The following is a 27567-nucleotide window of genomic DNA, read 5'->3' on the forward strand; positions in this document are numbered from 1 at the left end:
TTTTGACAGATGGCAGTTCAGTCTCGTCTTGAGAACTTCCAGTGATGAAGCCCCACAACTTCCGAAGGCAAACTGTTCCATTGGTTGATTGCTCTCACTGTGAGAAAATTTCTCCTTATTTCGAGGTTGAATCTCTCCTTGATCAGTTTCCATCCATTATTCCTTGTCTGGCCTTCAGGAACCTTGGAAAATAGCTTGATCCTCTCCTCTATGTGGCAGCCACTCAAATATTGAAAGACTGCTATCATGTCTCCTTTTGGTTTTGATACGCTGTCTTCCTTTTCTCTTCGAGTCTCTATGATACCAGTCCTAGGTGATTCTGTTCTTACCTGTTTAATTTATATTTTCATGTTTCTCTCTTTAAATTAAATGTTGGACAACTTGTTACAATATGTAACAAGAATTACACCCTAGTGGTCCATTAGTTAGAATGTAGTAGTGCAAGCAAACTCTGTCTATGGACTGGAGTTTGATCCTGATGTGGCTCAAGTTTGACTCAACTTTTCCTCCTTTCGAATTCAATAAAACGAGGACCTAGATTGTTGGGGGCAATATGCTAACTTTGTAAACCGAGAGAGTTCTGTAAAGCACTGTGCGGTGATTAAATATGGGAATCTGATGACATGGGGTGAGCTGTTATCCTTATGCTGATGATATATGGATCAAACAAGTGATGTTTATGCAGGTTCTGTCACAGTGATTGGACAATATAGGAATCTGGATGGGAACCAACTAGATTAGCTCAACCCTGCCAAAACGGAGTTTGGGGGATTGTGGCTTCAGGTTTTTTTGCTCTTTGGTTCTAGATGGAATTGCATTAGCCCAGAAAAAAAATGGTATGCAATTTAGAGGTCTTTCTGAAGTGATGATTTCTGTTTAAAGAGCAGGTGGCAGCCATGGCCAAGAGGGCTTTTACACAAAATATAATACTTGCAGCTCTTCCTGTCACTGCTCATGTTACACTTGGTGTAACGTGATTTACTGCAATAGGCTCTATGTAGGGCTGCCCTTGAAGACTATCCAAAAGTTGTAGCTATTCCAGAATACAGTGTATGGGCGGTTATGAGCACATCTTGGTAGGACAATTTTACACCTCTGTGAGCTGTACTAGTATGCTTTCGGGTGGAATTCAAGATCTGTATTTTAAATTTTTAGGGGTGGGTTTTTAGGTTGTTTTTAATTTTTATCACTTTGTACAGCCTATTGTTTAATTCGATTTTATGGGAATTTAAGGGTATTTATTTTGTATACGGTTTTTTATTGAGATGTCTGTACACCGCCCCGAGTCCCTTCGGGGAGAGGGGCCGGTCTATAAATCTAATAAAACTTAAACTTAAACTAGTGGTCACCTGTAAAGCTCTTCATGGCATGGAGTTCAGATATTTGCAGGGCTGCTTCTCCGTGATTGTTTCTACCTATTACCCCAGTATGTTTGACAGGAGGGCATGCAATGGGTCCTTCAGTTAAAGAATGACATCTTATGTATCCTTGGAAGCATGATATTTGGTTCCAATGTCTTCACTCTGCAGCATCGAACTACCTGAGAGAGATTGTCCCTGACTCTGGTAGCCTTTTGTAAACTGATGAACACCTGGATGTGTTCCAGGGCCAGGGGATTGACAGGTGAGTTGGCCCATTGAAAAGTTTCAATCTATTGTTTAGCTGGATTCATTCTGAGTGACCACTGTTGGTTTTAATTCTTTGCTAATATCATTTTCTAGTGTTTTAACCTATTGTACATAATATTAGTAGCGTTTGTGACATGGGTACCATAAATGAATGAATAAATGAATGAATGAATAGTATTTAAAAATGCTATTTTCTAACAGAGATCTAGTTTGATATAGTGATTAAGGCACCAGGCTTTACTGCCCTCTCTTAAGCATCAGCATATTGTCCTCCACAATCTGGGTCCTCATTTTACTGACCTCAGAAGGCTGAGTCAACCTTGAGACTCGAAGTGCCAAGAAATCAGGAGATTGTGATTTCTAGTCCCACATTAGGTGTAAGCCAGCTGGGTGACCTTGCGTCAGTCCCTCTCTCTCAAACTGTAAGAAGTAAGCAACAACAAACCACTTGCAAAATCTTGCCAAAATCTCAGGGACTATTGCAGGCAGTCACCAGGAATAAAAACTGACTCAAAGGGACAAAAAAGAAATGTGTATGGCTGCAATAGAGCTCTTTGTTTTTGTCTAAAAAAAAAAAAAGCTATGGTGATCGAGACTCTGGAAACAGGATCTGCCTCCGAGTAAAAATATTTTTTGACCATTGATACTCCCACGGGAGCCATTTCTGAGAATATTGTATGCTAACAGATCTCTAACTAGCAGATTCCTGCTTTTTGTTCTTGTTTTTCTGTAGATTCAGAAACCATGGGAATACTTCCCCTACCTGTATAATTGTGTTGCCACCTTCCAGTAGGGCAATAGCCAACAGGATGCTTTCATGGAAAACTCTATCACTAGTGGCATTCATGATGAGGTCTATAACTAGATTGGACGCTCCTTCCTTATCCAAGTGACACTGGACTTCTGTCAAACTCATTTCACCACGGTTGGTTGAGCTGGATCCCGACCCACCTCCTACAAAAAGAAAAGAACAAAAATGAAGCCTTTTGGGGTTGCTCAGCATTAGAAAATGTGTTGCTTTCCTTCAAGCAATTAAAGCAAGCAAAGTAAGTTTTAACTGTGAATGTGTTCTCGTTTATTATCTGCTTTGCACTATCATGCTTTGCTCTTTATGGTGTTAGCAAGTGATGGTGCTATTTGAAACGTTGTTTCTTTTTTAATATTCTCTCCAAACTCAAGCTCCTCAAATGTGATAGCATTATAAATAGAAACAATGTTAGAATGGTTTCATAACTATCATAAAACAATAATAAATCACTAAACCAGGAATAAATTCAACCAGCGTAATTCAAACCATTTGAAAAAGGAAGCCTACAAAACCTTTCTAAAAAGGCTAGTTTAGACGCTAATACAAACCGATTATAAATCACCTAGAGAATTTCTATTATTAGGTGGAAACTAGTATAATCACTGTGATGACACAAACAATATAATTATTCATTTAATTCCCATTCTCCTTTCAATCCTTTTAGTTAAGACAATAAAAATAAATGCCATTTAGGCCAGTCAGAATACATATTGTGATCAGAATTCAGGATTTACAAAGATTATTATTTGTACCCGTGTGGTCTCCCCAAGTTATCAGCTCTTGTTTCATTCTTTAAACCAGAGATATCACTGGACAATTTGCACGCAAATATTGAAAATTATAATCTCTTAGCAGTCCCACATTTTTCCTTAGGTCAGATAGTCTGTCATTACGTATAGTCCTCCTTTAATGATCACATGTTCAGTGACTGTTCTAAGTTATGATGGATTTGAAGCTTAACAGCCGTGGTGGTGCAGTGGTTAGAATATAGTCTTGCAAGCAAACTCTTCGCACAGCCAAAAGTTCAATCCTGACCAGCTCAAGGTTGACTCAGCTTTCTATCCTTCCGAAGTCAGTAAAATGAGGACCCAGATTGTTGGGGGAAATATGCTGACTCTATAAACCGCTTAGAAAGGGCTGTAAAGCACTATGAAGCAGTATATAAGCCTATGTGCTATTGCTGTTATGAGCAGACCTCGGAATTGCCTGCCATTATGTAATCATGATTTAGCAACCAGCTCACAATTACAAATGTATTGTACATCATAGTTGTGCGATTGCTATTTACGTCATTCACTTGCCATCTTCCAACATGCAAAGTCAATAGGGAAGGAGACAGGAAGTTGCAAATGGGAATCACAAGACATTGCACCTGACAACTGTGCAGAATTTGCTTAACAATGGCAACTAGTAAGGCCACGACTGCTGTTATAAATGTATGTTAGGCACGAAAGCTCCTATCCACACATGAAGGTTCAATTAAACTGATTTATTGCTAAAGTCTATGCACAAAAATCTTCTCAATTAATGGTCAATACCTGATGGCATATATATTTACCAGATGATTTCCCCACAAAAGTAATGCTTTGTGCTGCGTTGATTTGAGGGCAGGACTGGGGCAAAATCACTCACTCATGCTAAGGGAAAACTACATCTCAGCCTCTTGGTTTCTAGCCAAGTACATTACCCACTGCACAAATGGGCTTCTTTGTTTTTGTTGTTTCTATCTATTTAATAAATGCTAACATTTAATAAATAATCTTTAATAAATAAACCCCTGTGAGAGTGATGGGTGTTTCAAAAATGTGATCTATAAATAAACAAATAAACAATAAATAAATAAAGCCAGTTACTGATTTTAATAAAGAGGCGGTACCAAGAAAATTACAAATATCAATAAGTTTCACACTAATAAAAATGCATGCATAATGAATTGTAAAAAAAGGGAGGCTGAATGAACAGACCAATTTCCAATACTTTAATTCAAGAGCCAACTTTCTGAGCGACAGAGAGGTAATAGAGAATGAAAAATACCGGCTGAAACAGCTGCGGAGACTGTCAGCCAGATTCATCTAGCAATTAGGAGACAGAAAGCCAACATGGGAGTCTCACACGTTATCAAGCAGCACTCAAAACAGCCTACCTGCTCCTCCAGGTTTGTTGGGCCCTGCAGGAGATAAAGGTCCATTGCCAAAGCTGGTGAGGCTCTCTCGTCTTCCTCCACTTCTGATGTTCCCGTAGTAACGATTTACCAAAACCTGTCTCAGGGCCTCCCCCTTAATTCAAAGATATTGAAAGACAGAAACACACAGTGAATGGAACAAGTGAGCCAAAGTCAACAAAAATAGTAAAACTGGATTTCAGCTGGTCAGAGGCACAACAGAAAGAAGAGATATGAATGTATAAAAACAACAACAGAAATACAATGTACCTATACCATTTAGAAATGGTATGTCTAGATCTTCAGATGCATGTATAAATGCTACTAATAAATAGCTTTACACTAAAAAAAAACATATTCTAATATGAATGAAACATGGAAAAAGCAGTGAAAATTGTATATAGGACACCGCCCTTATTATATTTAGGAAACTAATTATAGTATAGTTCTGTGACACAATTATTGAAAGTATTTGTTATGTAAATTTTCCCTTCTAAGACTTCCAGAAAGGTATTTATAATCATGAAATAAAATATATGTGCATCTATTGTCTTTATCACTGAAGTAAACTGAATGGGTGTTTATTTTATTTTTAATATAATTTTTTTATTTTTGAATAAACACAAAAAGACAAAACACAACAAACACCACAAAAATATCTTCCATTACAAATTGTAAAAAGTGTGTCAATTGGTTACAAAGATCTTTCGTGCATCCCTTCCACAGTCATCACCTACAATTCATATCAAGTTATATATTTTAAATCAAATATATTTATATATTACTATCATCATACCTCAATCTTCATATGACTATAAGTTGTTTTTACGTCCCTTTATATAAAATATTCCAAAATTTAAAGCAAAACCACATGATGGAATTCCGTTATCTATTTTCAATATCATCCAGCAACATTACATCTTTATAACACTTTCTAAATAAAAATTAATTATGTTTAATAACAAAGTTTCTAAACCTCCTTTCTTAATCACTGTTTACAATTTATATCCAATTTCCCTTTTATCATGTCAATACAAATATTACATTATTATCATTATCAATCATTTATTTAACAATATCCATCATCATTTCATTTTTTTTTGGTCTTAGTTTAACTAAATTTAACTTACTCTTTTTTTTAATATTATAAGCTTTCATACATAACAGTTTCTAAACTTCCTTTCATGATCACCATTTAGAATTTATACCAAATTTCCTCTTATCAAACCAATACATATGTGTATATTGTTATCATTATCAATTATTTATGTAACTATATCCATTATCACCTCATTTTTAACATAGTGCTCTAATTTTAACTAAATATTTTGTTATTAGTTTTCATATCTTAACCTGTGTCTTTCCAGTAATAGTGCAGTCTTATGTCTTTTGCCATTTGTGGAATTAGTCTTCTGGTTATTTCCTTAATCAAATTTGTGTGGACTTCTCTTCACAACTTGTTGCTTTTTACATATCTTGTAAAATCTCGAGACCCTCTGTCAGCTTCTTTAATCAGCTTATCTTTGGTTATCAATAGTGCTTTTGTCAAAGTTTCTCTCCTTGAATCTATCAATTCTTCTCTTTCTTCTTCTTCTATACCTTGATATCTGGGGTAGAGCTTTTTCCCATCTATTTTCCCTTTCCATGTTCCACTCTTTCCATCCCCAACAACACTTAGTTCACTATCAGTATCTACAATTATCTTGCCTCTGTTCTTTTCTCCCCTGGGTTTTTAGGACTCTAACCTCCACTTTTTCCATTTGCTGCATATCTTCAACTCTTCCATCGAATTTCACTGAATTACAATCCATATTTTCCAATCTCTTCTCAATTCTCTCTGTTGTTTCTAATAATTTTTGAATTTCAAACATAATCTGTTGTAATGTTATGGTTTCTTTTTGGTGCTCTGCCATTCTTCCAACTAGTAAACACTGCCACTCTAGTTTCAAAACAAGGTTTTGTTTTCACTTCTCTCCAGCTGCCAAGGAAGCATCCAAAGAGTGTCCTTTATTTTAGAATTTCCTAATTCAGTTATATTAACTTTTAAATCCAGATAATTATAACCTAACATACACACTCTGACTAACAATTTCTTAAATTTCAAAAAGGAGGATCATGAAATGCAAATATTTCAACAGGAAATGTCACATGATAGGAAATGGATACCACTGTCCCTACCTCCTTCTTTCCTACCTTTATAAGCACAATGATAACCATTAATATTAGAACTGTCTACAAATATAACTAAGCAATTAAATTTTTTAGTGTACATTTGTTGCATTCTGAGAAGAATTTTTCCTTTAATTTTCAGCAGCTGCATATGAGGGCAAGCAAGTTTTCTTGTTTGACAGAATACTGCAGAGATGGTTGCCATAAAGAGAAGCCCATCCAAATATCTCAACTTAGAAAGTGATATTAGAAGGAAGTCCAAGCAGGTAAAGTCAACACTGTAAATCTAATAATAAATATTATTTCAGGGCTTTTTTTCTGTCTTATTATTGACTTGTGGGGAAAAAGGAAGAGCTGTTCTTCCCTGTCAGCAATAAACCTGCAGCATAGAATCAGAGTCCATTTGTATTTTATCTCATTTTATGCCATATCACCCCCATCAGATGAACCACTATTCTTGACACATCCACTCCTGGTGTGTTCAGTACTGCTCTAGTGAACAGTTGTGGTGAAAAGTGGAACAGATTAGAATAGTTCAAAGTCCCAATATATCAATTTTGCAAGCGGTGAATGTTGGCCACTCTTTTATGAGATTGAAACACCTTTAACACTGCCTAAATATTCCTAAAGTGTAATTTCATCTAATTTCAAGATAGCATGAAGTAACTTTTTGCAAAAGGTTTTTTTTTTAATTTAAGAGTTATACAAAACTCAAATTCATAGAAAATTCTGTACTGAGCAAACCTCTTAAGCATTCCTTTGTTGCACAACATATCCTTGGAATTGAATCAGCTGCATCCAAATTTCTTGAGGAGTTAAACACATTACCTATGATATCCCTAAATTTGGTCAAGATGTTCAGTATCTTTAAGAAGTGGAAAATAAACACTCTCAATAATAAAATAAATAATAGCAGCAGTAAACAGCCTGGAAATAACTTTATTGATTGTACATTTTTGTATCCACATGAAGTAATTATTTCCATGTGCTTTGAACATTTAAGATATTAAAGTATACACTGCTTAAAAATGGCCTATGTACATAGTTTCTTAAGAGAGCACGGAAATAAATATTAATAATTTTCTGCAAATATAAAACACTTTTGTATCTTTCATTTGTATGTACATGTCCTGTTTACAGGAACAGATAATAGATCTCTCAGAGTCTGTACTGATTTTACCATGATTAAAGATAACTATATCAAGGATTACAGGAAGCATTTCCTCAAACACTAAGAAGGTAATATGAATTTTGACTTCAGTAAGAGATCTTATTCACATAATCTAGTGACTCCAATGAGAAAGAAGTGCCACTCAGATTGAATTTGGTTTGCCTACACTTCACATAATTGCCCTTGAAAAACTTGAAAAATATTTGAGTCAGTTTTATCAAGTAGAAAGAATTTTAGCTCAGTTACCTGAGCTGTGTTTGACCAAGGGACAATGCTCTAGTACGTTTTTCATGAACTATGTTATAGTGACATTTAAATATGCTTTATTAAAGCAAACTTTTCAGTATCATGCCTTCAGACATACCAAACTTTCACTCCTATAATTGTGTGTGTGTGTGTGTGTGTGTAATTAGACAATACTAGTATCTGCTGTAAACAGTATTAATGTAAGACTAGAACATGATTATACATATCAAATCTGAATTGAACAATAATAATTTCCGGCCTGATAAAAGTTAAATTCAACTATCGATGGTTGCTTGCAGTTTGGGTTACATACAACAACAACAAAAAAGAATCTACCTACCTATCAATCTATCTACTGAGATCAATTGTTTCATTTGTATAATTTGAAAACAACAAAATCAAGCAAATTAATTGCACTTCAACCAGTAAAATTCTTTCTGCTTCAAAGAAAGCTACGGTATTTGTTACTAGTAGCAACAATAATATTACATAGTTTTTAGATATACATTGAAGTTAATCTTAATTCTCATCTTCACAGAAAAGAAGAAAGCACTCGTGATAATTAGATCTAGGTGTCTGTGTTATTCCCAATAAAGAGTAATTATCCCTGGAAATGCAGTTTTTGTAAAACAAAGCTATTACTTTTACATCCTTTCTGAAATTAGTGATATGTAAAAGAATTGTACACTTTATATTGCTACAATACATCTTCAGAATGATAAGAGCCATTCAGTTTGTAAAGATATTTTTGTTTCTAATTCTCTGTGCAATAGATATTATTTGATTGATTGATTGATTGTTTATCAAACCACACATCCTCCTCACAGAGATTCTGTGCCATGCTCAACTGACAGAAAAAGAAAAGGAATCCTGGTTTACCAAGGTGCTAATCATTCAGAATTAAATGGAATGTTGCTTTTACCAAGCATTTCTCTCTTAATTCATTCAGTGAAATCTAATGTGCCAAAGACATTATATAATCAAAGCAAAAATGCATCACCAAATACTTCATCAGCCCACAGATTTTAGGATTGACTTGTTTTTCAATATCAGATGAAGCAAATCGGGAATCAACAAATCTTGCACGTAAAATTAAGTAGTAGTAACATATTTAAGATAGGAAGAGAGAATATTATTTAACAACCTATATAACAACTTCTAAATGCCCAATTTATGCTTTAAAAACTGATTAAAGCCTCTTTTGTTTTCATAACATTTTGAGGGAAAATTCTCATTCTTTATATATTATTTTCCTTAATTAAAATAAATATATAAAAAAACAACTAAGCCCTTCTGCAATTCACATCCATCATATTCATCTTTAATCCACTGCTGAAGATACATACCCTTTTTTGATCTTCAAGTTGTCTCTCTGGTAGACTTTGATCAAGCTCCTGGCGAGTGTGGAGAAATTTTTTTAAAGATTGGTACTACAGAGATACTAAATAAATTTAAAATAAACAAGTATTGCTCTTATAAATGATTTATATTGCTCAGAGTACTATAGGAGGTTAAATCATGTGATTTAAAAAAATGCAGGGGTGGGCAATCTGCAGCCCACAGATCCCAATTGCCACCACACACTCAAAAAATGTGGCCACATTTGAGCAGAATCTTTTTTTCAGGGTAAAAGTGGAAATTGGTATCTTGTGCCTAAGAAAACCCACATATATTTTATTCTTAAAATATCCTTAAAATTCTCACCAAAAGATCCACTTTTTTCATCTTTCATGCCTCTCAGGGACATCACTAGGTCTCTGTGGATCTTCGGAGACCATCACGGGAGGGGGAAGATTGGTTTAAACTCAAGGATTGCCCACTCCTGAACTACTGAAAGTTTCCATCATTTAACTTTGATAGTATTAATATTTACATTCATGGTTTGTTTGCTGCTTTGCATAATAAATACAGAAAACAGTCTGTAATGTTACAGCTATGTAACATTAGCAAATGCAAAATAATAATAATATTGACTGTCACCATGCAAACACATATTTTACACTGAACACACTTTACATACAATTCACTTTACTTAAAATATTTTCAAACATGGAAAAACATTTATTTTCTGCCTGAAGAGATATCCTCCTTTCATCATAATTTTTTCCCCTAGATATGGTAATTTTTGTGTTGTCTTGATGACCTTTTGAAAGATTCTTCTGGTGAATGATTTTTTTTTAAAGACAATGCTAAAGTTATGGCTTAATAGTCAGCGCACGAGGTATAGTAAAGCTTTGATTTATAGGAATTAGAAGATGATCAGGCTCAGATACATAAGAGTTTTATTGCTGCAAAGATGTTACATATGTATGGGACATTTGCCTGATACAAAAATATAACTATATAGAAATCATATAAAATAAAGAACCCGGGATTTAAGTCATCTTATTTTTCCTGGTCAATGAATTGTTGATTGTTCTTTTCCTGAACTTTTCACATTTATTTTGTCCATATAATAATTTTATTTGGCCTCCTTGTCTATTTTTGCTTTTATTTCCCCACTGGAACTACAAACTCCACATGGATCTCCTATTCCTATTCTCTGATCAGGAGGAAATGAAAGAAATTGTATTTTTCCATTTCTACATTTTTGTCCCCCTGGTCTTTGACATAAATTAGGGATGATTCATTTATTTTGAGGTATTCTACTCAGTCTTCCTCCAATAGGAAAAGATAGATGTAGGTGGAGATTAAGCTTTTACATTCGTCAGTACTCCATCTATTCCAAAACTCTCTTCTGCAACTTTCTCCCTAACCCAAATCCACTTCCCTTTCTTCTAAGAATCACAAGAGGCACTGAAGACAGAGCTTGTGTCCAGTTAGATGGTTTGGCCATTAAGGTGCTGCAAATACTACTGTCAGGTGAGACAATGGGGATATCTGTCTTCTGTTGCTTCCCATGATCTTCCCATATCTGCATAGCCCTTTCTTAATAGTAGGGACAAAAACTATCAAAGACAGCAGAACACTTGTAGGAACACATCACATGATCCAATTGATTTTTGAAGTGGTTCTGGCTGGCTTCCCATGAGAAAATGAGAGATGTCCGGAATGGAAGGGAGTCAGGAGAAGAGGTGGTAGCCACTACAGGTAGCTTAAAATGAAGAGCTGTGGTGATGCAGTGGTTGGAATGCAGTATTGCAGGGTAACTCTGCTGAATGTCATCAGTTTGCTCTTTAGCAGTCCATGTTGACTTAGCCTTCCAGCCTTCCAAGGTTGGAAAGATGAGGACCCTAATTGTTGGGGGAAATATGCTGACTCTGTAAACCACTTAGAGGGGACTATAAAGCACTGTGAAGTGGTATATAAATGTAAGTGCTATTGCTATTAAAATGTAGACATCAGAATGGAAATATGAAGAAGTTATTATAAGCAAATTCAGCCTCACATAAAAGATGAGATCAATTGTTCTGTTGGTAATATACCTACCCATGGAAGTATTGTTCTAAAGTGGGCATTAGCCTCCTCTCTTTTACTATGTAACTTTTGTCAATGAGCAGAGGATATGTTGTTAGTTCAAAAGAGAACATAAAAATTCCAAAAACATACCAGAAGAGAACTTCTATCATAAATGAGGTTGTGATGAAACCTATAGTTTAAAAAAAACCCATGCTGAATAATAATCAGATGAGCTGTCCCAGGAGCAAAAGAGAAAGATGAAAGGAACTAACTTTACATTCAGATAAGAAGCTTGGCAGGGCAACATGTTTGATAAGAAGAAACATGAGCCTACAAGATCATCAAAAGTCATGACGAAGGAGACAAGAATTTCAAATAGTCAAATATTCCAATGGCCAGATGTCATGGGAAAAGCTGAAAAAGTTTTTGTTTCAACAGAAGGAGCAAATTATTAAAGTAATAAAGGTGAGCTAAAAATAAAAAGAAATGCTGGCACAGATTTCCCCATTCCTAAGAAAAGAGATGGAGACAAAAAGAAGTTCCTTGAAGGTAATCTATCCCAGTCCATGCATAAGGGTCTTGCTCCAAATGAGTATAGATTGAATCAGTCATAGAAAGAGCTTCCTTTCTGCGTCCCTCTTGCCTCCATGTTCCAATGGTTAATAGGCATTTATGAAAACACTGTATAGCAGAGGGTCTAGACTGCAATGTGCAGTATGCTATTTGACACTTCTCTTCAGTGGCCCTAATGACAAGCAGTTGTTTGGTTATGATTTTTCAACCACTTGTACACCCATCCAATGGTCAACTTATTGTGGAGGTTTCTACCTAACTGCTGGAAAATTGGTCAATTATTGATGTTATCTGGTCCAACTGGATAGCAACTTGGTTCTGGAGAAAGAACTTGATCCATAGCCAACAGCATTGCAGTAATGTTTGTATAAAGTGTTTACTCTCCTGGCTGAAGCATTTTCCTCCCGAGATGAAAAGCATGCAGGTCTCGCTGCCCAACTTCAAATCCAAAATAGCTATAATTTTCTTCTCTCTAGAAACACAATACTGCATCCAGGAACCTATTTCTATCAAGGCTTAGCGGCATGATTTATTGCAAACAAGACGCAAGGCAGAACAGCTGTCTACTGCAGAACACCGAAAGCGAAGCCTATAAATAAGCCGGTTAACAGCCTTAAGATTTAAATCTGAAGCCTCTTCCTCCCTTCTAGTCAATATACTCTTGACTGCTCATTTCCCCGGCTTCAGACCAGATCTACCTATTTTGGGTTAGTAGTTCAACAGCTTTGAAGCAGCCTGAGAATGTCTGTTTTCTGATGCATTTACAACTATATACTGTATCTAGAGACTATCAGTTTAGGGAAAGCTCATTTAAGCTATTTTCAATTTTGCTATATGTCTTTTGGGGGAAAGCAGTTAGTTTAATACTGGCAGCCAATTTTATTTTTGACTTTCTGAAGGACCACACTTAAACGTGAGACTTGTCCGTCATGTATATAACATTAAATATAAATTTAATGTATGTCTGAATCAGAAACAGAATTTCAAATGGAGTTTTAGACGATATATCAGGCTTTTGGAAAAATCATTGATAATCTAGAAGTAAAAGTGAATGTGAATTTCATTGTATTGTTATTTAATACAAATTAGAATCTCTAGAAAACAAAAACAAGAAGGGTTCAGACATTTGTAGCTATGGTACATTTCTTTAAAGTGAAAGAATGAAAGATCATGTTCTTGAGGAGTTTGGGGAATATCTGCAGGATAAAGTCGCTCAGATCCGGAGCGGATGGGCCCCCCTCAGTGGACCGGACGGGCCGCCAACAGCGAGTCTTGTGAGACCATCCTGGGAGGAGTTTGATTCTGTGCCCCCGAGGATTTGGATAGGTTGCGTGGACGGCTGCGACCCACCACATGTTTAATGGACCCGTGTCCCTCCTGGTTGGTACTGGCATCTTGGGAGGTGACCCGAGGCTGGCTTCTGGGCCTGGTGAATGCCTCATTGGGTGAGGGATCCTTACCAGCCGCCTTGAAGGAGGCGGTGGTGAGACCCTTACTTAAGAGGCCTGCACTCGACCCAATGGAGCTAGCTAACTATCGTCCAGTCTCCAACCTTCCGTTTTTAGCGAAGGTTGTCGAGAATGTGGTGGCGCAGCAGTTTCCACAACACCTTGACGAATCCGAGTATCTAGACTCACGCCAGTCCGGCTTCCGACCCGGGCACAGCACAGAGACAGCCTTGGTCGCGTTGGTTGATGATCTCTGGAGGGCCAGAGATAGAGGTTGTTCCTCTATCCTGGTCCTATTAGACCTCTCGGCGGCTTTTGATACCATCGACCATGGTATCCTATTGCGCCGGTTGGAGGGGATAGGAGTCGGAGGTACCGTTTTGCGGTGGTTCGGCTCCTACCTCTCCGACCGGAGGCAATGTGTGTTGACAGGGGGACAGAGGTCGACCCCGAGGCCACTCACTTGTGGAGTGCCACAGGGGTCGGTCCTCTCGCCTCTCCTGTTCAACACATATGTGAAGCCGCTGGGTGAGATCATCCGTGGTTTTGGGGTTGAGTATCACCTCTACGCTGATGATACTCAGCTGTATATTTCAACCCCAAACCACCCCAACGAGGCTGTTGAAGTGATGTCCCGGTGCTTGGAAGCCGTCGGGGTCTGGATGTGGGACAACAGACTTAAACTCAACCCCTCCAAGACCGAGTGGCTGTGGCTACCGGCACCTCGGTTCAGCCAGCTGATTCCATCGCTGGCCATAGGGGGCGAACAATTGCCCCCTGTGGAACGGGCGCGCAATTTGGGCGTCCTCCTTGATGCCCGGCTGTCAATGGATGACCATGTGGCAGCCGTGGCGAGGGGGGCGTTCCACCAGGTTCGCCTGGTGCGCCAATTGCGCCCCCTACTGGACCGGGATGCCCTACGCACGGTCACTCATGCGCTGGTGACGTCCCGCCTGGATTACTGCAACGCTCTCTACATGGGGCTGCCCTTGGGACGCGCCCGGAGACTGCAGTTGGTTCAGAACGCAGCCGCGCGGGCTGTGATGGGGAGTACGAGGTACTCCCACGTAACACCTCTCCTGCGCGAGCTGCACTGGCTACCTGTGGTTTTTCGGGTGCGTTTCAAGGTGCTGATTACCATCTTTAAAGCGCTCCATGGCACGGGACCTAGTTACTTGCGGGATCGCATCCTCCCACATACATCCCTGCGGCCAATTCGCTCACACAGGGAGGGACTTCTCCTGGTGCCGTCCACTAGGCAATGCCAACGGGCAACACCAAGGAGTAGGGCCTTCTCTGTGATGGGCCCAACCCTCTGGAATGACCTCCCCCCCGACATTAGAACCACTTCTGACCTCCGCTCCTTCTGGCAAAAATTGAAGACTCACCTGTTCCGATTAGCAGGCCTGGCATAATTACAACTGTCCCTCCTGGCAAATGTATTATTATCTGGTTATTTTAGGGTTTTTTTTTAATCTGTTGTGTCTGTTTTAGGGATTTTAAAAAATTATATTTATTCAGCTTTGTACAGTTCTTTTAATTGCATTTTAACCTCCTCCAAACTGTACATATTTAATTTTTATTGTATTTTTGTGATATTCTCTATGGACTGTACACCGCCCCGAGTCCCTTCTGGGAGAGGGGGCGGTCTAGAAGCACAAATAAATTGAAATTGAAATTGAATTCTTGATCGGGTCAAGAGTCTCTCTGGTCAAGATTTTAGGAAATGTGTGTGTTCAAGGAGGACAAGGGCTCTGCAGAGAAAAAAAAATCAGTATGTTTAGTAGAGTTAATTGTGTTTATAAACTTGCAGTAATATGTATTCTTGAACTAAATACACTGACATGTCCCTCCTAACTACATAGTTAAAAGATGGGGTAAATATATTAGCTGTCTCTATTGCACATAAAGAGGGACGAAGTGGCTCAGACGCTGAGCTTGTCAATCAGAAAGGTTGGCAATTTGGCGGTTCAAATCTCTAGTGCCGCATAATGGAGTGAACTCCCATTAATTGTCCCAGCTTCTGACAAACTAGCAGTTCGAAAACATTTAAAAATGCAAATAGGAAAATAAGAAACACCTTTGGTGGGAAGATGACAGCTCTCCGTGTGCCTCCGGCATTTAGTTATGCTGGCCACATGACCACGGAGACGTCTTCAGACAGCGCTGGCTCTTCAGCTTAGAAACTGAGATGATTACCACCCCCTAGAGTCAGGAATAACTAGCACATATGTGCGAGGGGAACCTTTACTTCATTGCACATAATTATTCGGTAGCACCTGCTAGCTTGCAGTATTTTCCTATACCTACAAAGATCAGAGTTGCGCAAGCCATTATATTCCCCATGATCCTCTATAGAGACTTTATAGGAGAAAAACAAGAAAGGTATTGATGTCTTTAAATGATAATTGTTTTCTAGTACTTGAGGGGCTGTCACAAAGAAGAGGGGTTGGCTTATTCTCTAAGGCACCAGAGGGCAGGACAAGAAATAATGGGTGGAAGTTTGTTCAAAGACATATCCAATCTAGAAGTAAGGAGAATTTTTCTGACAGCAGAACAAATAATCAACGGAATAGGGTGCTTCCTGTGGTTGTGGGTGCTTCATCATTGGAGATTTTCAAAAACAGACTGGACAATCATTTTACTGGGATGGTATATGACAGTGATGGCGAACCTTTTTTGGCTTGCGTGCCACAAGTGGGGGGAGCGCGGGGGGGTCATGTGCGGGTGTGCCGCACCCATAATGCAAAGCGCGATCCCCAGTGCGCATGCGCGCACAACGCCCCCCCAATTTTTACATGCTTTTTTCGCCCTCCCCAGGCTCCAGAGGCTTGATAGGAGCCTGGGGAGGGCGAAAAGAGCCTCCCCCGCCCCCCCGGAGGCCCTCCGGAGGCTTCAGGGACCTTCTGGAGGCTTCCCTGAAGCCTTCGGAGCACTTAAAACCACCCTCCGAGCAAACCGGAAGTGACTTCCGGGTTGCTCAGAGGGTCGTTTTAAGCATTCCGAAGGCTTCAGGGACAGTCTGGAGGCTTTCCCGAAGCCTTCGGAACGCTTAAAACGGTCCCTGAAGCCTCCGGGGGGGGCGGGGGAGGCTCTTTTCACCCTCCCCAGGCTCCTATAAAGCCTCTGACAGGGCAGTGCCTCGCGTGCCTTGACAAATGGCTCCGCGTGCCACTTGTGGCACGCGTGCCATAGGTTCGTCATCACTGGTATATGATATCTGCCCTGAACAGGGGCTGGCCTAGCAGATTTCCAAGGTTCCTTCCAGCCCTATGATTTTATAATTCCTGAGTACACCATGGTCAGCCAAAAACCAAACTGATAGATCATTGAACAAATGACCAGGCTAAAATTATCCTATTCCCGACACATTATGCAAACATCCAGCTTTCTGGAAAAAGTTCTAATGCTGGGAAATTGGAAGGAAATAGAAGACAACAAACCAGCAAAAAGGGGATGGATTCAATTATAGTGGCAATGAGTATACATCTTGAAAGAAAGGGTTAGAGATAGATCTCTATGGTCACTAAGGGTTGAAAAATGACTTTATGGTCAATTAATCCTTTTTTTAAACTCCAAATTCTTAATTGGAAGAATTCAGGGTGAAATTTTTGATAAACCAAAATAAATCTGAAGTGGTACTTTTGATAAGTAAATACACAAGCACACACTTACATGCACGAAGGTTTAAATTTATTATTTTATCACTGCATAATTACTTTGCAATGATTTTACACTTTTAAAATAATGTACATTAATTTTAATTCATTAATTTTAGTGGTCATCTCCATGTTAAGTTCAAATACTGAGAGAAAAAACATATAAGGGTCACTGAATAATATCTAACATTTAGTTTAAAATTTCAAACATACCAAACACAGATCTATGCTCCACCACAGCTATTCTCAAAATCACCAATATCTCTACATTTTACAAATATAGGTGAATAAGTGACACACCTCTAGATCGTTTTCCATTTCAGGTGATTTAGGCAGCTATTTAAAAGCACATATTAAAACAGAAAACTTTATATTAAATGCATTGCTAAGACACACAAGTGAAGATAAGTAACATTAAACAATAACAACAGTACAGTGCTGATATGTCTAATGTACATAAAAAATTAAAATATGCAAGGTATAAGTACTTATATCCCTCTTTTGAATGATACTCTATCAAGAAAATCCTATACCTACAGGTGTACATATGTAAGCACAAAAGTTGTTTGGAAAAATACTGTATAGATTGAGATAACTTACAAACACCACTCAGCGAATAAATGATTGTGCCAAAAAACCTCATATTAAAGTAATTTAGAAAGAAAGTTTTTAGAGGGGAGGAACTAATCACAAAGTATCCTTTTTTCAATGGTGAACATCCTCCAGTAATTAAATGAATCTAATTTGAAACAATGCACAGGATTAACAATTAACAGTAACAGAGTTATATTCAGCAGGTTCTGACCAGTTCTGGAGAACCAGTAGCGGAAATTTTGAGTAGTTCGGAGAACTGGTAAATACCATCTCTGACTGGCCCCTCCCCCATCTATTCTCAGCCTCCCGAGCTGATTGGGAGGGAATGGGGATTTTTCCAGTAACCTTCCCCTGCCATGACCACCAAGCCACACCCACCAAGCCACACCCACAGAACTGGTAGTAAAAAATTTTGAACCCCGCCACTGATGTGAATGAAAAAATAGTTTTATTGCCAATTAGTTAAATTTTGAAATAATGTCTAACTAAATTTGTGCTATGCTATTCCCCACCCCGCCTTAGGCTAAATCATAATCAGTGTTTAAATAAATGGAATTTTATGTCTGTAAACCACGTAGAATCTAGGAAGAGGGAAATATATAAGTAAAATTACCGAATATTAAATGTGGTAAACTTGTTTAGACTATCAGTATTACACCTATTATATAATAATCTACATTATCATGTAGATTTTACAAACAACCACACAGAGTCATCAAATAGACAGATTTTATTTATTTTACTGTTAGATTTATACCCTGTTTTTCCTGTAGGACTTGATGGGAGGTTATTTTACATTCTTTACCTCCCAGTATCCACCGTAATGATAACCATGTGAAATAAAATGGGTGAGAGAGAATGACTAGCCCAAAGTCATCCAGTGAAATTTCTCTAGCTGAAAATGTGTTTGATCTACCAAATTCTAGTTCAACATCTTATAGTACAGGTAGCCCTCAACTTACAACAGTTTCCTTAGTGACTATTCGAAGTTACAACAGCACTGAAAAAAGTGACTTAAGACTGCTTTTCACATTTATGATGGTTGCCGAATCCACTGGTTATGTGTTCAAATTCAGGCGCTTGGCAATTGACATGTATTTATCATGGTTGCAATATACAGCAGTCATGTGATCACATTTTGAAAACTTCTGACAAGCAAAGTCAATGGGGAAGCCAGATTCACTTAACAACTGTGTTACTCGCCGCCCCGAGTCCCTTCGTGGAGAGGGAGCGGCTAACAAGTCTAATAAATACAAATACAAATACTAATACTAACTTAACATTGTAATTCACTTAACAAGTGGTTAGAATGCAGTACTGCAGGCTACTTCTGCTGACTGCCAGCTACCTGCAATTTGACAGTTCAAATCTCACCAGGCTCAGGGCTGACTCGGCCTTCCATCCTTCAGTGGTCAGTAAAATAAGGACCCAGATTGTTGGGGGCAATATGCTGACTTTATAAACCACTTGGGGCTGTAAAGCTCTGTGAAGTGCTATTGCTATTATAAAATGTGGCAAAACTCCCTTAACTGTCTTGGTTAGCAACAGAAACATTGGGCTCAATTGTGGTTGTAGGTCAAGAACTAATTGCACCACACTAGCTCTCCACATTATTAAATAACATAGTTGCAGCCATTTTTGTAGGTAATGAAGTCCTCGTAAATCATTTCAGAGCCGTGTTTGTCTTACAGTCTCATAGCCATCTCAACAAAACAAGACACCCCTGTGTTGTTATGCAGAAATTTATCATTAATTATAATGTTCAGGGACAAATGCATGGTCTTCTAGCTGAACAAGTAATTTACATTAATGTAGTTCCCATAACAGCTGGGAAACAATCCAATGAATGTCTGACAGACTTCTGCTAATTATGTGATATATACTTTCAAGTAGAAGATGACAGACTGTGTTTAAAACATGTTATGGTAGAGAGACAAGACATGCTGGACAAGAATGAGGGGGATCTGAAAGTGGATTTAAAAATGAGAGGCTACAAGAATGATATGGTGGGAAATGCTACACTGGATATACAAATGAAAGCAGCTGGTATCTTAGTAATTAAAAAGGGATGTATAAATAACAACTCCCCCAAAATAAATAAATACCTGTATATCTTTTCTATATTGGATTTGGAAAATACACTGATTAAAGTTTTGAAGATATTTTTTGAGAAGGGACAAAGAACAAATGAAAATAAATTAAATTTATTTAGGCATTATTTGAAGACTTTAAAGATCAAGATTATTAAAAGCAAAAGGAAGGAATCTAAATTTGATTTATTTGCTCAAAGTTAAAATAGATACGTTTTTAATTCTGGCAACCTTCAATGAATTGCCAGAATTTATGAATGAAGCCCCTCCCACCCCATTTTATTACTCCATTATTTGCTGTATGTTTTTACATAAAATTTCTTCTTTGTTACTTGTTACTAGGTACTCCTGAATTAACCTTAATTTTATCTTTATTAGGTTCATATTACTCTTAACCTTGAAGTCCTTGATGCTCTGTGAGTTGGGTAGTTTTCTTGCAGACATTTTACTACCAAACTAGGTAACATTATCAGTATAGTGAAATGTAATGAAAGGGTAATGTGTAATGCAATATCTGCAACAAAATAGCCAAGCTCAGAGAGCATCAAGGATCCACACTTCAACCCTGAGCTACAAATATTCTCTTTTATTAGTACTCTTAACTTTGTGTTTCTGAACAAAACTAGATATGCTTAATTGCCTAAACATGATTAGTTCAACCCAGATAGCCTCTCTCACTCCTTCCAGTCAATTAAGATAGGTGTAGAAAACAATTCCCAATGGTTCAACCATTATGATTCAGAATGGCTGAATAGCCAGAATGGCCAATGGTTAGAATGCAGTATTGCAGGCTGAATCTGCCCACTGCCACGAGTTTGATCCTGACCAACTCCAGGTTGAATCAGCTTTCCATCCTTCTAAGTTCAGTAAAATGAAGGCCCAGATTGTTGGGGGTAAAGCACTGTCGTCTTTCTGTAAATCTTGGTGGGGGGGGGGTATGGAGTGCTGGCTTTGTTTCAGTAAGTGGAATGATTGGTTGTGTGGTTGTATCATGATTGGTAGATTGGTGCTGATTGGTGCTGGCTTTGTGTGCATTGTTGTTTTGTATTGTAATGGCCTGGGTGGTGGGTGGGGTTTGTTTGTTGACTAGGGCTGGTTTCCAGATGTTTGGTAGGCGGGAGGTATTATCAAGAACACTTCCACAAGAGAATAATTATGGAAGCCATCGAAATAGAGAAACACCCCCACAACACAACACAAAAGAACAACGGACACACAGCCAGCGCCTCAGCTACCCAGGATGATATGAAACAGCCGACCAATCTACAAATATCAACTCCATCTACCAATCAGGATGCAACTACACAGCCAATCAACCCACTTACAGCAACAAAGCCAGCACTCCACACTCCCTCACCAAGATTTATAGAGAGACGATAGCTCCGACCACGCTTTACTTGCACAAGCATGAAGCCGAAAACACCAGCCTGAAGATGGCGAGTGGGACCTCGCTGAAACATTACCAAAACAATCTCAATCTTACATGGGAAAAGACCCAAATACAACAAGACCAGCATGTATGTATGTATGTATGTATGTATGTATGTATGTATGTATGTATGTATGTATGTATGTAATTTCAGTTCTTTAATATAGGGTTTGGGCTCTCCTATTTGTTGAAAGAATCTTGGCCCAGCAACAGAATTCACAGATACATATATAGACGAGAAGCTTTAGGAAAGGCCACTGTTCCATCTTAGCAATTGTTTAAAACAATGACAAAGAAAGCATCCAAATTAAAATATAAACTATAAGTATGTATTGATTTGCTAAAATACAGAGTTTTAAATTAGTCATTTCCCCCATTCCCTCTGCAGTTCTATGAAAGAAATGTAAGAATTTCCCACTATTTAAATACAACTACAAATATCTCTGAATTAATGGAACAACCTTCATCCAGAGATCATGCTGGAACTAAATTTGACATTCTTCCAAAAAAACTGCCAACAGAGTTTATACTATAGAGCTTTTGAGAGATGGTATTGCCCAAGGTGGGTTGATACATTGTATTATAATGTTTACTGCTGTTTAATTTATTTTTTTATGTTGAGTTTGCATTGTGGTTTTCAACTTTTTGCAACATTCATACAAGGATTTTCCCTCCTGCAAGAACAAAGAATGAAATGCTGACCATCAATTTAATAATATAAGTTATTAAGCATACAGCTTGTGAAGCTATGGTACAAGTTTGCTTTAAAATAAGGATTCTCAAATTTTGTGGAACTGGGATCCCTAGAATGATACATGGCTTTGTATGACAGGCCCCAGAAGTAATACAAATGCTTTCACTGGGGTTAGGTCTATATGCTAGGAAATAAAGCAGCACTTTCTTCTAATAAATAAGTAATATTAATCTATAATCACCAGTTCTCTATTTTTGCGGTTTCGCAACTATCCATAGGGCTTTGCGTGGACAAAATAAGGAGGAAAGACCTGAGTATTTCTGGAGTGCCTGTTGCTTTGCTAGTCCAATTAGTTTTTAAACAAAACTAGAACCGTCTCCAAATTTGCAAGACTTCCTCCAGGGGTTTCTCAATTCATGGTTTGAGAACTGCTAAAATATGTGGATTGGAAAATGTTTCAAAATTCATCTCTCTAAATCTGCCTCAAACTATTAGAATATTTCACCTTCCATCTGTGTACCAGTGCATTCGTTTTACTTGGACCTGGCTGTACAAATACAAGGTAATCACAAGCCTGACTCATTCTTCTTTAATTTAGGGTGACCTTTAGAATGAGAACAGTATATTCAGTGCAATTTGAATAGCACACCTGGAGTTATTCTCATGTTCACTTTGTGGTTCTGGCCAGCTTCCTTAAAGTATTGGTACCCAGCAAGGTTGCAACTTATCTAGGGCTTCTCTAACTTTTTAGCCTGAGTCATCCTGTTACTAATAAATGTGTATTGCCTTTCTGCCTCCATATTGTATGGTGGCGTATAAGAATTATACAGTTAAAGCAACTAAAAGCAGGGCTGTCAAACTCAAGCCAAATCCAAATGCTTAAATCTGCCCCTGGGGCCAGCCTAGAAATAGCAAAGGACTGGCCCGTGGTGCCCCATTTTCTGCCTGTATGGCGTACTGCAGCAGTTTGCAGGCCAAAACGGGGCAGAGAGGGAGGGAACGTGTCACCCTCAAACCCCATTTTGGCTAGCAAAGTGCTGCAGGAGGCTGTCCAGACAGGAAATGGGGTGTGGGGGCCCTGCGCGGCCTCCCGCACTCCATTTTGGCTGGCAGGGTGCTGCAGGAAGCATCCGTCCCATCTCTCCACCCCCATCCCCGGGGCGGCCTGTGGAGAACTACAATGCTGATCCATCCCTCTGAGAAATCCAGTTTGACCACCCTGAACTAAAACGTTTGAAAGTCAAGTTAAAAGAGATGAATTACATCTTTTCTTACAAATCATTAGAGAGGCAGCCCCTAAAGTAGGCAGGCTTAAGCAATTCGCATCTAAAACTGGCTGCTTCATCTGAGAGTGGAAAAAAAAAACTGGGCAATCACTGCGTGTCTTTCAGCATTGGTGAATACTACTGTGCACTGTTTTGCAAACTTTTGTTTTTTTTTTAAAAAAAATTTAAATATGTATGTTAAGACTCGGTGTGCCTGCCGGAAACGGAGAAAAATATACAGCAAAACTCTTCGTCTCAATCTGAGGTGCATTTCTTTTTCTTTTCTACTCATTCGGGGAGCAAGGAATAAGGAAACTTTCCCTACGTGAAAGAACTGCAGTCAAAATTGCCAGGCAGCAAAAATGTCCCTTTACACCTTCTCCTTGGTGAGAGTTTTCTTGGTTACCATAATTTATTCTGGCAGGACTGTATTCTATAGATACAAGGATACAACAGTTTACAGGCAAACTTTATTTGTCTGCAGAGGAGGATAGCAGACAAGGCTAATAACGTCTATGCTGCAATCCACTGTTTTCAGGAAAAATCAATCTGGGTATATTTTACCCTAAAATATTTCTCTTTAAAAAATTCCTCCTGCTTCCTAAGATTTTTACTCAATACAATCTTTTTACTTCAAACAAACATGGATGCAGTGGGGGTGGGGGGTAGTGTGTATGTGTGTTCCCTCTGATAAGCAAGTTTTTGCATATGCACTAAAGGGATATCAAAGCTTTGGGTCCAGTTCTTTCTATGCTTCTTTAGCTTGTACTAGCCTTTTAATTAATTTATTTAAACCAAAATTAACATCCACTCAGACGCAGTATCTGCCAGTGCAGTCTGGGATACTGACAGCCACAGTCTGGACTGAACAGTAAACAGCTCCACCACATTCTATTGGCAATTACTGCTGAAGGTCACACATCAGCAGAGAGACTAAATTCCAGGAAGGGGGAAAAAAAAAGCTGCCTCTTATGTAACTGCTGCCTGAACGCTGGCAGATGTCCAACAGAGCAGTTCACTGCAATGTAGGAGGAAAGGAGGGAGGGGGGAAAGGAGGAAAGGAGGGAGGGAGGGAAAGCAAAGTAGGACATCTCTCAGCTTCTTCAGCATCATTAGGGTGCCCCCTTCTGGCAAAGTTTAAGTGTTACAGTGAACTAGTGTGTGATGAATGCCATTTTTATAAATAAGGTCTTTCTAAATAAATAAAAACAGGCTACCTGGGATAAGCATGAGGAAGGCAATGATTATCGTAGTTGTGATTTTTATGTGATGGGCTTGACATGGCAGTTATGCAATCTAGTTCGAGACCACAACAATATTGAACATAAGTAAAAAAAATTAACAAAAAAAATCCATATATGATTAAAAGGCTGGTTATGAAGAAGAGAAAGGTTTGGCTAATAAGTTTCCTTTTTCTCTTTCTGAAAGAGTCATAAATTTCTTGTTTGGAAGAACATGTAATTTCCAAACATCTTTACTAAATAAGTTGATGTGAGAGGCAGGGAGAAATGTATCTTATTTAATACATTTTTTGGTATTTAAGAATACTTGAAACATTCAGATGAATAAAATTCAACTATTTTTTCAGGAGCTATGTTTGGAAAGTATTGTATTGTATATATCTTGACCAGTTCTAAGAATGAAATCAAATATTTCTGCCCTGATTTTTTCTTAAAGAGTTACTATATTTTAGTTTTTTTTCTCTCACACACACCAGTTTGGTTTAATAATAAATTTATCCAGAGCATTTCAGTATGCACTTTACTTTTAAAGTTCCATTTTTAACAAAACGGTTATAGCCGACTTTATCTCTAATTCCTCTTGAAGAAACACAACTTTTGCAGAAACATGCATCACAATCACAAGCATGTTTTTTCTTGTTTGGAAGAACGTGTAATTTCCAAACATCCTTTACTAAGTAAATTGGTGTGAGAGACTGGGAGAAATAGTATCTTATTTAATACTTTTTTGGTATTTAAGAAAGAGTCATAAATTTCTTGTTTGGAAGAACTGTAATTTCCTTATTCTTCTTCTCCTCAATAGTAGAAACTGACTGGACATAGAATATGAGTTTTAAAAAGGCATTTCTTTCTTCGTGCCATGTGTTTGTAAATTGGTTGGTGGAAAAAGAAAACATCACGCTTCCTCAGAAAAGTTTCAGGGAATGCAAACTCCTGCCAGAAGACACTTTTAATAAACAGATAGTGTTCATTCCCTATATTTATAAACACACCTGCTGCTAGCGTGAAATCCTTCCACTGACATCAGCCAACAGAGTTTTCACTGCTAATCGAGGGCTAAATTCTAAACTGGGCTTGATGTCAATCCTGATTTAATGCAAAGCCCAGTCAGAATGTGTGAAAGCATTTCATTTGACAGAAAATCTAAGTAAAAACAAGCAGCCTAAATTCCACATATATGTTCACAGGTTTGGAATATAGCAGCAAAAGGGCTAACCTTTTGTGGAGTGAGTGCCCAAAGTGTGCATGTGTGTGTGTGAATGTGTGTGGATGCACCCAAACCTCCCAAATGCAATGTGCGCACCCCCACACCTCCCACGCAATCACAAGTGCCCCCGCATGCGCCCTGCTTCCCATGCATACATGTGCCCCTCTCGCACACACCCCGCTCCCCACGCATGCATGGCAGAGACCCAATGACCAGCTGGCCAGTGGGACGCGGGCATGCAAGGTGAAGCTGAACTAGTGTGACACGTGCCCACATAGAGGTTGCTGCATGCCACCTGTGTCATGTGTGCCATATGTTCCCCATCACAGGAATACAGTGCGCTTCTCAACACCCTGAAGCTAAATGGGTTTGGTTTAAAATTACTCTGGAGACAATAAAGCAACTTTAAAAGAGAATTAGTTTTAGTTGACAAAATTGAGTAAAATAAAACAAAGTGCTGGAGTACTTGACCAACTACGCGAACCTAATTTATGCTCTTTCCCACAATATTTGTAATACAAAAACCCCCCAAATCTCTGATACTATCTTCATAGAGCAGCATCTGATCATATGTTAATGATGGTTATGAATGGAATTTTGACAGTAGAAAATCTAGCAGAGCAAAGACAAAGCTAACTTGAGCTGATCAATGGGCCATGTATGGAGAACATGAAAACCACTTGCTTCTACTTCTCTGTATACTCCCTAGTGTCAGATAGTCTGACTATAAAGAAAGTATACATTTTCCCATGTATTTCTTAGGATCATATGCTCAGTTAGAAGAAACAACTATAGATTATAGCAGACTTTTGGTTGCTGATTTATGGAAATTAAACTGCCATTTAAAAAAATTAACCAGGAAAGCTACACAAAACAGCTATTTAATTCTAGTACCATCTTTTTTTTTTTTCAATTATACAGAGTGGTAAATTCAAGATTTGATTGCATCATCTTTGCACATTAACAATTCTAAGTTCAAAGAATTCTTATAAAACAGAATGTGAAATGTTTAAACATCTTCATTATACTGCATTGGAGAGTTATCTATTCAGTGTGCTACCATTTGAACGAACACAACATGACTGAATCCAAAAATATGTTCAGACAATACTCTTGGAGGAAAACAAAATACACAATTAAAATAAAATAGTATATGGCATGACAAGTTACACTCCACTACAACACTAGCACAAACGTGAGAACCACAATACATAAACACTAACAATACAGCACGACATACTACATGTCTACTGACTTCAGGATACCACCAAGGAAGACTAAAGAAACAATAAAGTAAGAAATTCAAAACCTCAGCATTATCCAATTCACCAAGTGCAATCAGCTAAAAAGAAGAACAAGAGGGAGACAAAAAGAAATTGAAAATAAATATTAATGAAAGAGAAATGGCAAATAATCAGTCATTATAGATGCTGAGAACCATCATTTCCATTCTTTCAACCCAGTTCTTTTGTAAGATTGTTGATTAAAACAACAACAACAGCCCTCGTCTTCTCTCTTGAATACAACATTAGATACAAATGTATTTGACATACTAGCCTAAGTTAGCACAACATATGATCCTTTATCAGATACGGATAAACCGAAGTGTCTTGAAAAATATGGCTGTATGCCCCTATTTTACACCAATATTATTAAACATTATTATTCCTTGTTGTTTCATATAACTTTTTTTTAAAGCATGTAAACTTTTCAGTGTGACAATTATCTGATTATAATGTACTGTACTATTTTTACTATAGTTAATCTACAAACTATGAAGTGGCT

General features: G+C 38.1%; 1 protein-coding gene across 1 annotated transcript in view; it reads right to left on the bottom strand.

Moving 5' to 3' along the window:
• ITPR1 (inositol 1,4,5-trisphosphate receptor type 1) overlaps window positions 1-27567 on the bottom strand; it is a 273195-nt gene that overhangs the window by 67575 nt on the left and 178053 nt on the right. The window contains exons 38-40 of the mRNA XM_081969590.1: window positions 9530-9577; window positions 4580-4712; window positions 2392-2582 (exon numbers count right to left, since the gene is read on the bottom strand). Of these exons, the coding sequence (XP_081825716.1) occupies window positions 2392-2582; window positions 4580-4712; window positions 9530-9577 (372 nt within the window). The remainder of the gene's footprint in view (window positions 1-2391; window positions 2583-4579; window positions 4713-9529; window positions 9578-27567) is intronic.

Source organism: Natrix helvetica (assembly GCF_964273705.1).
Source record: "Natrix helvetica genome assembly, chromosome: 1".
Lineage (NCBI taxonomy): Eukaryota > Metazoa > Chordata > Lepidosauria > Squamata > Natricidae > Natrix > Natrix helvetica.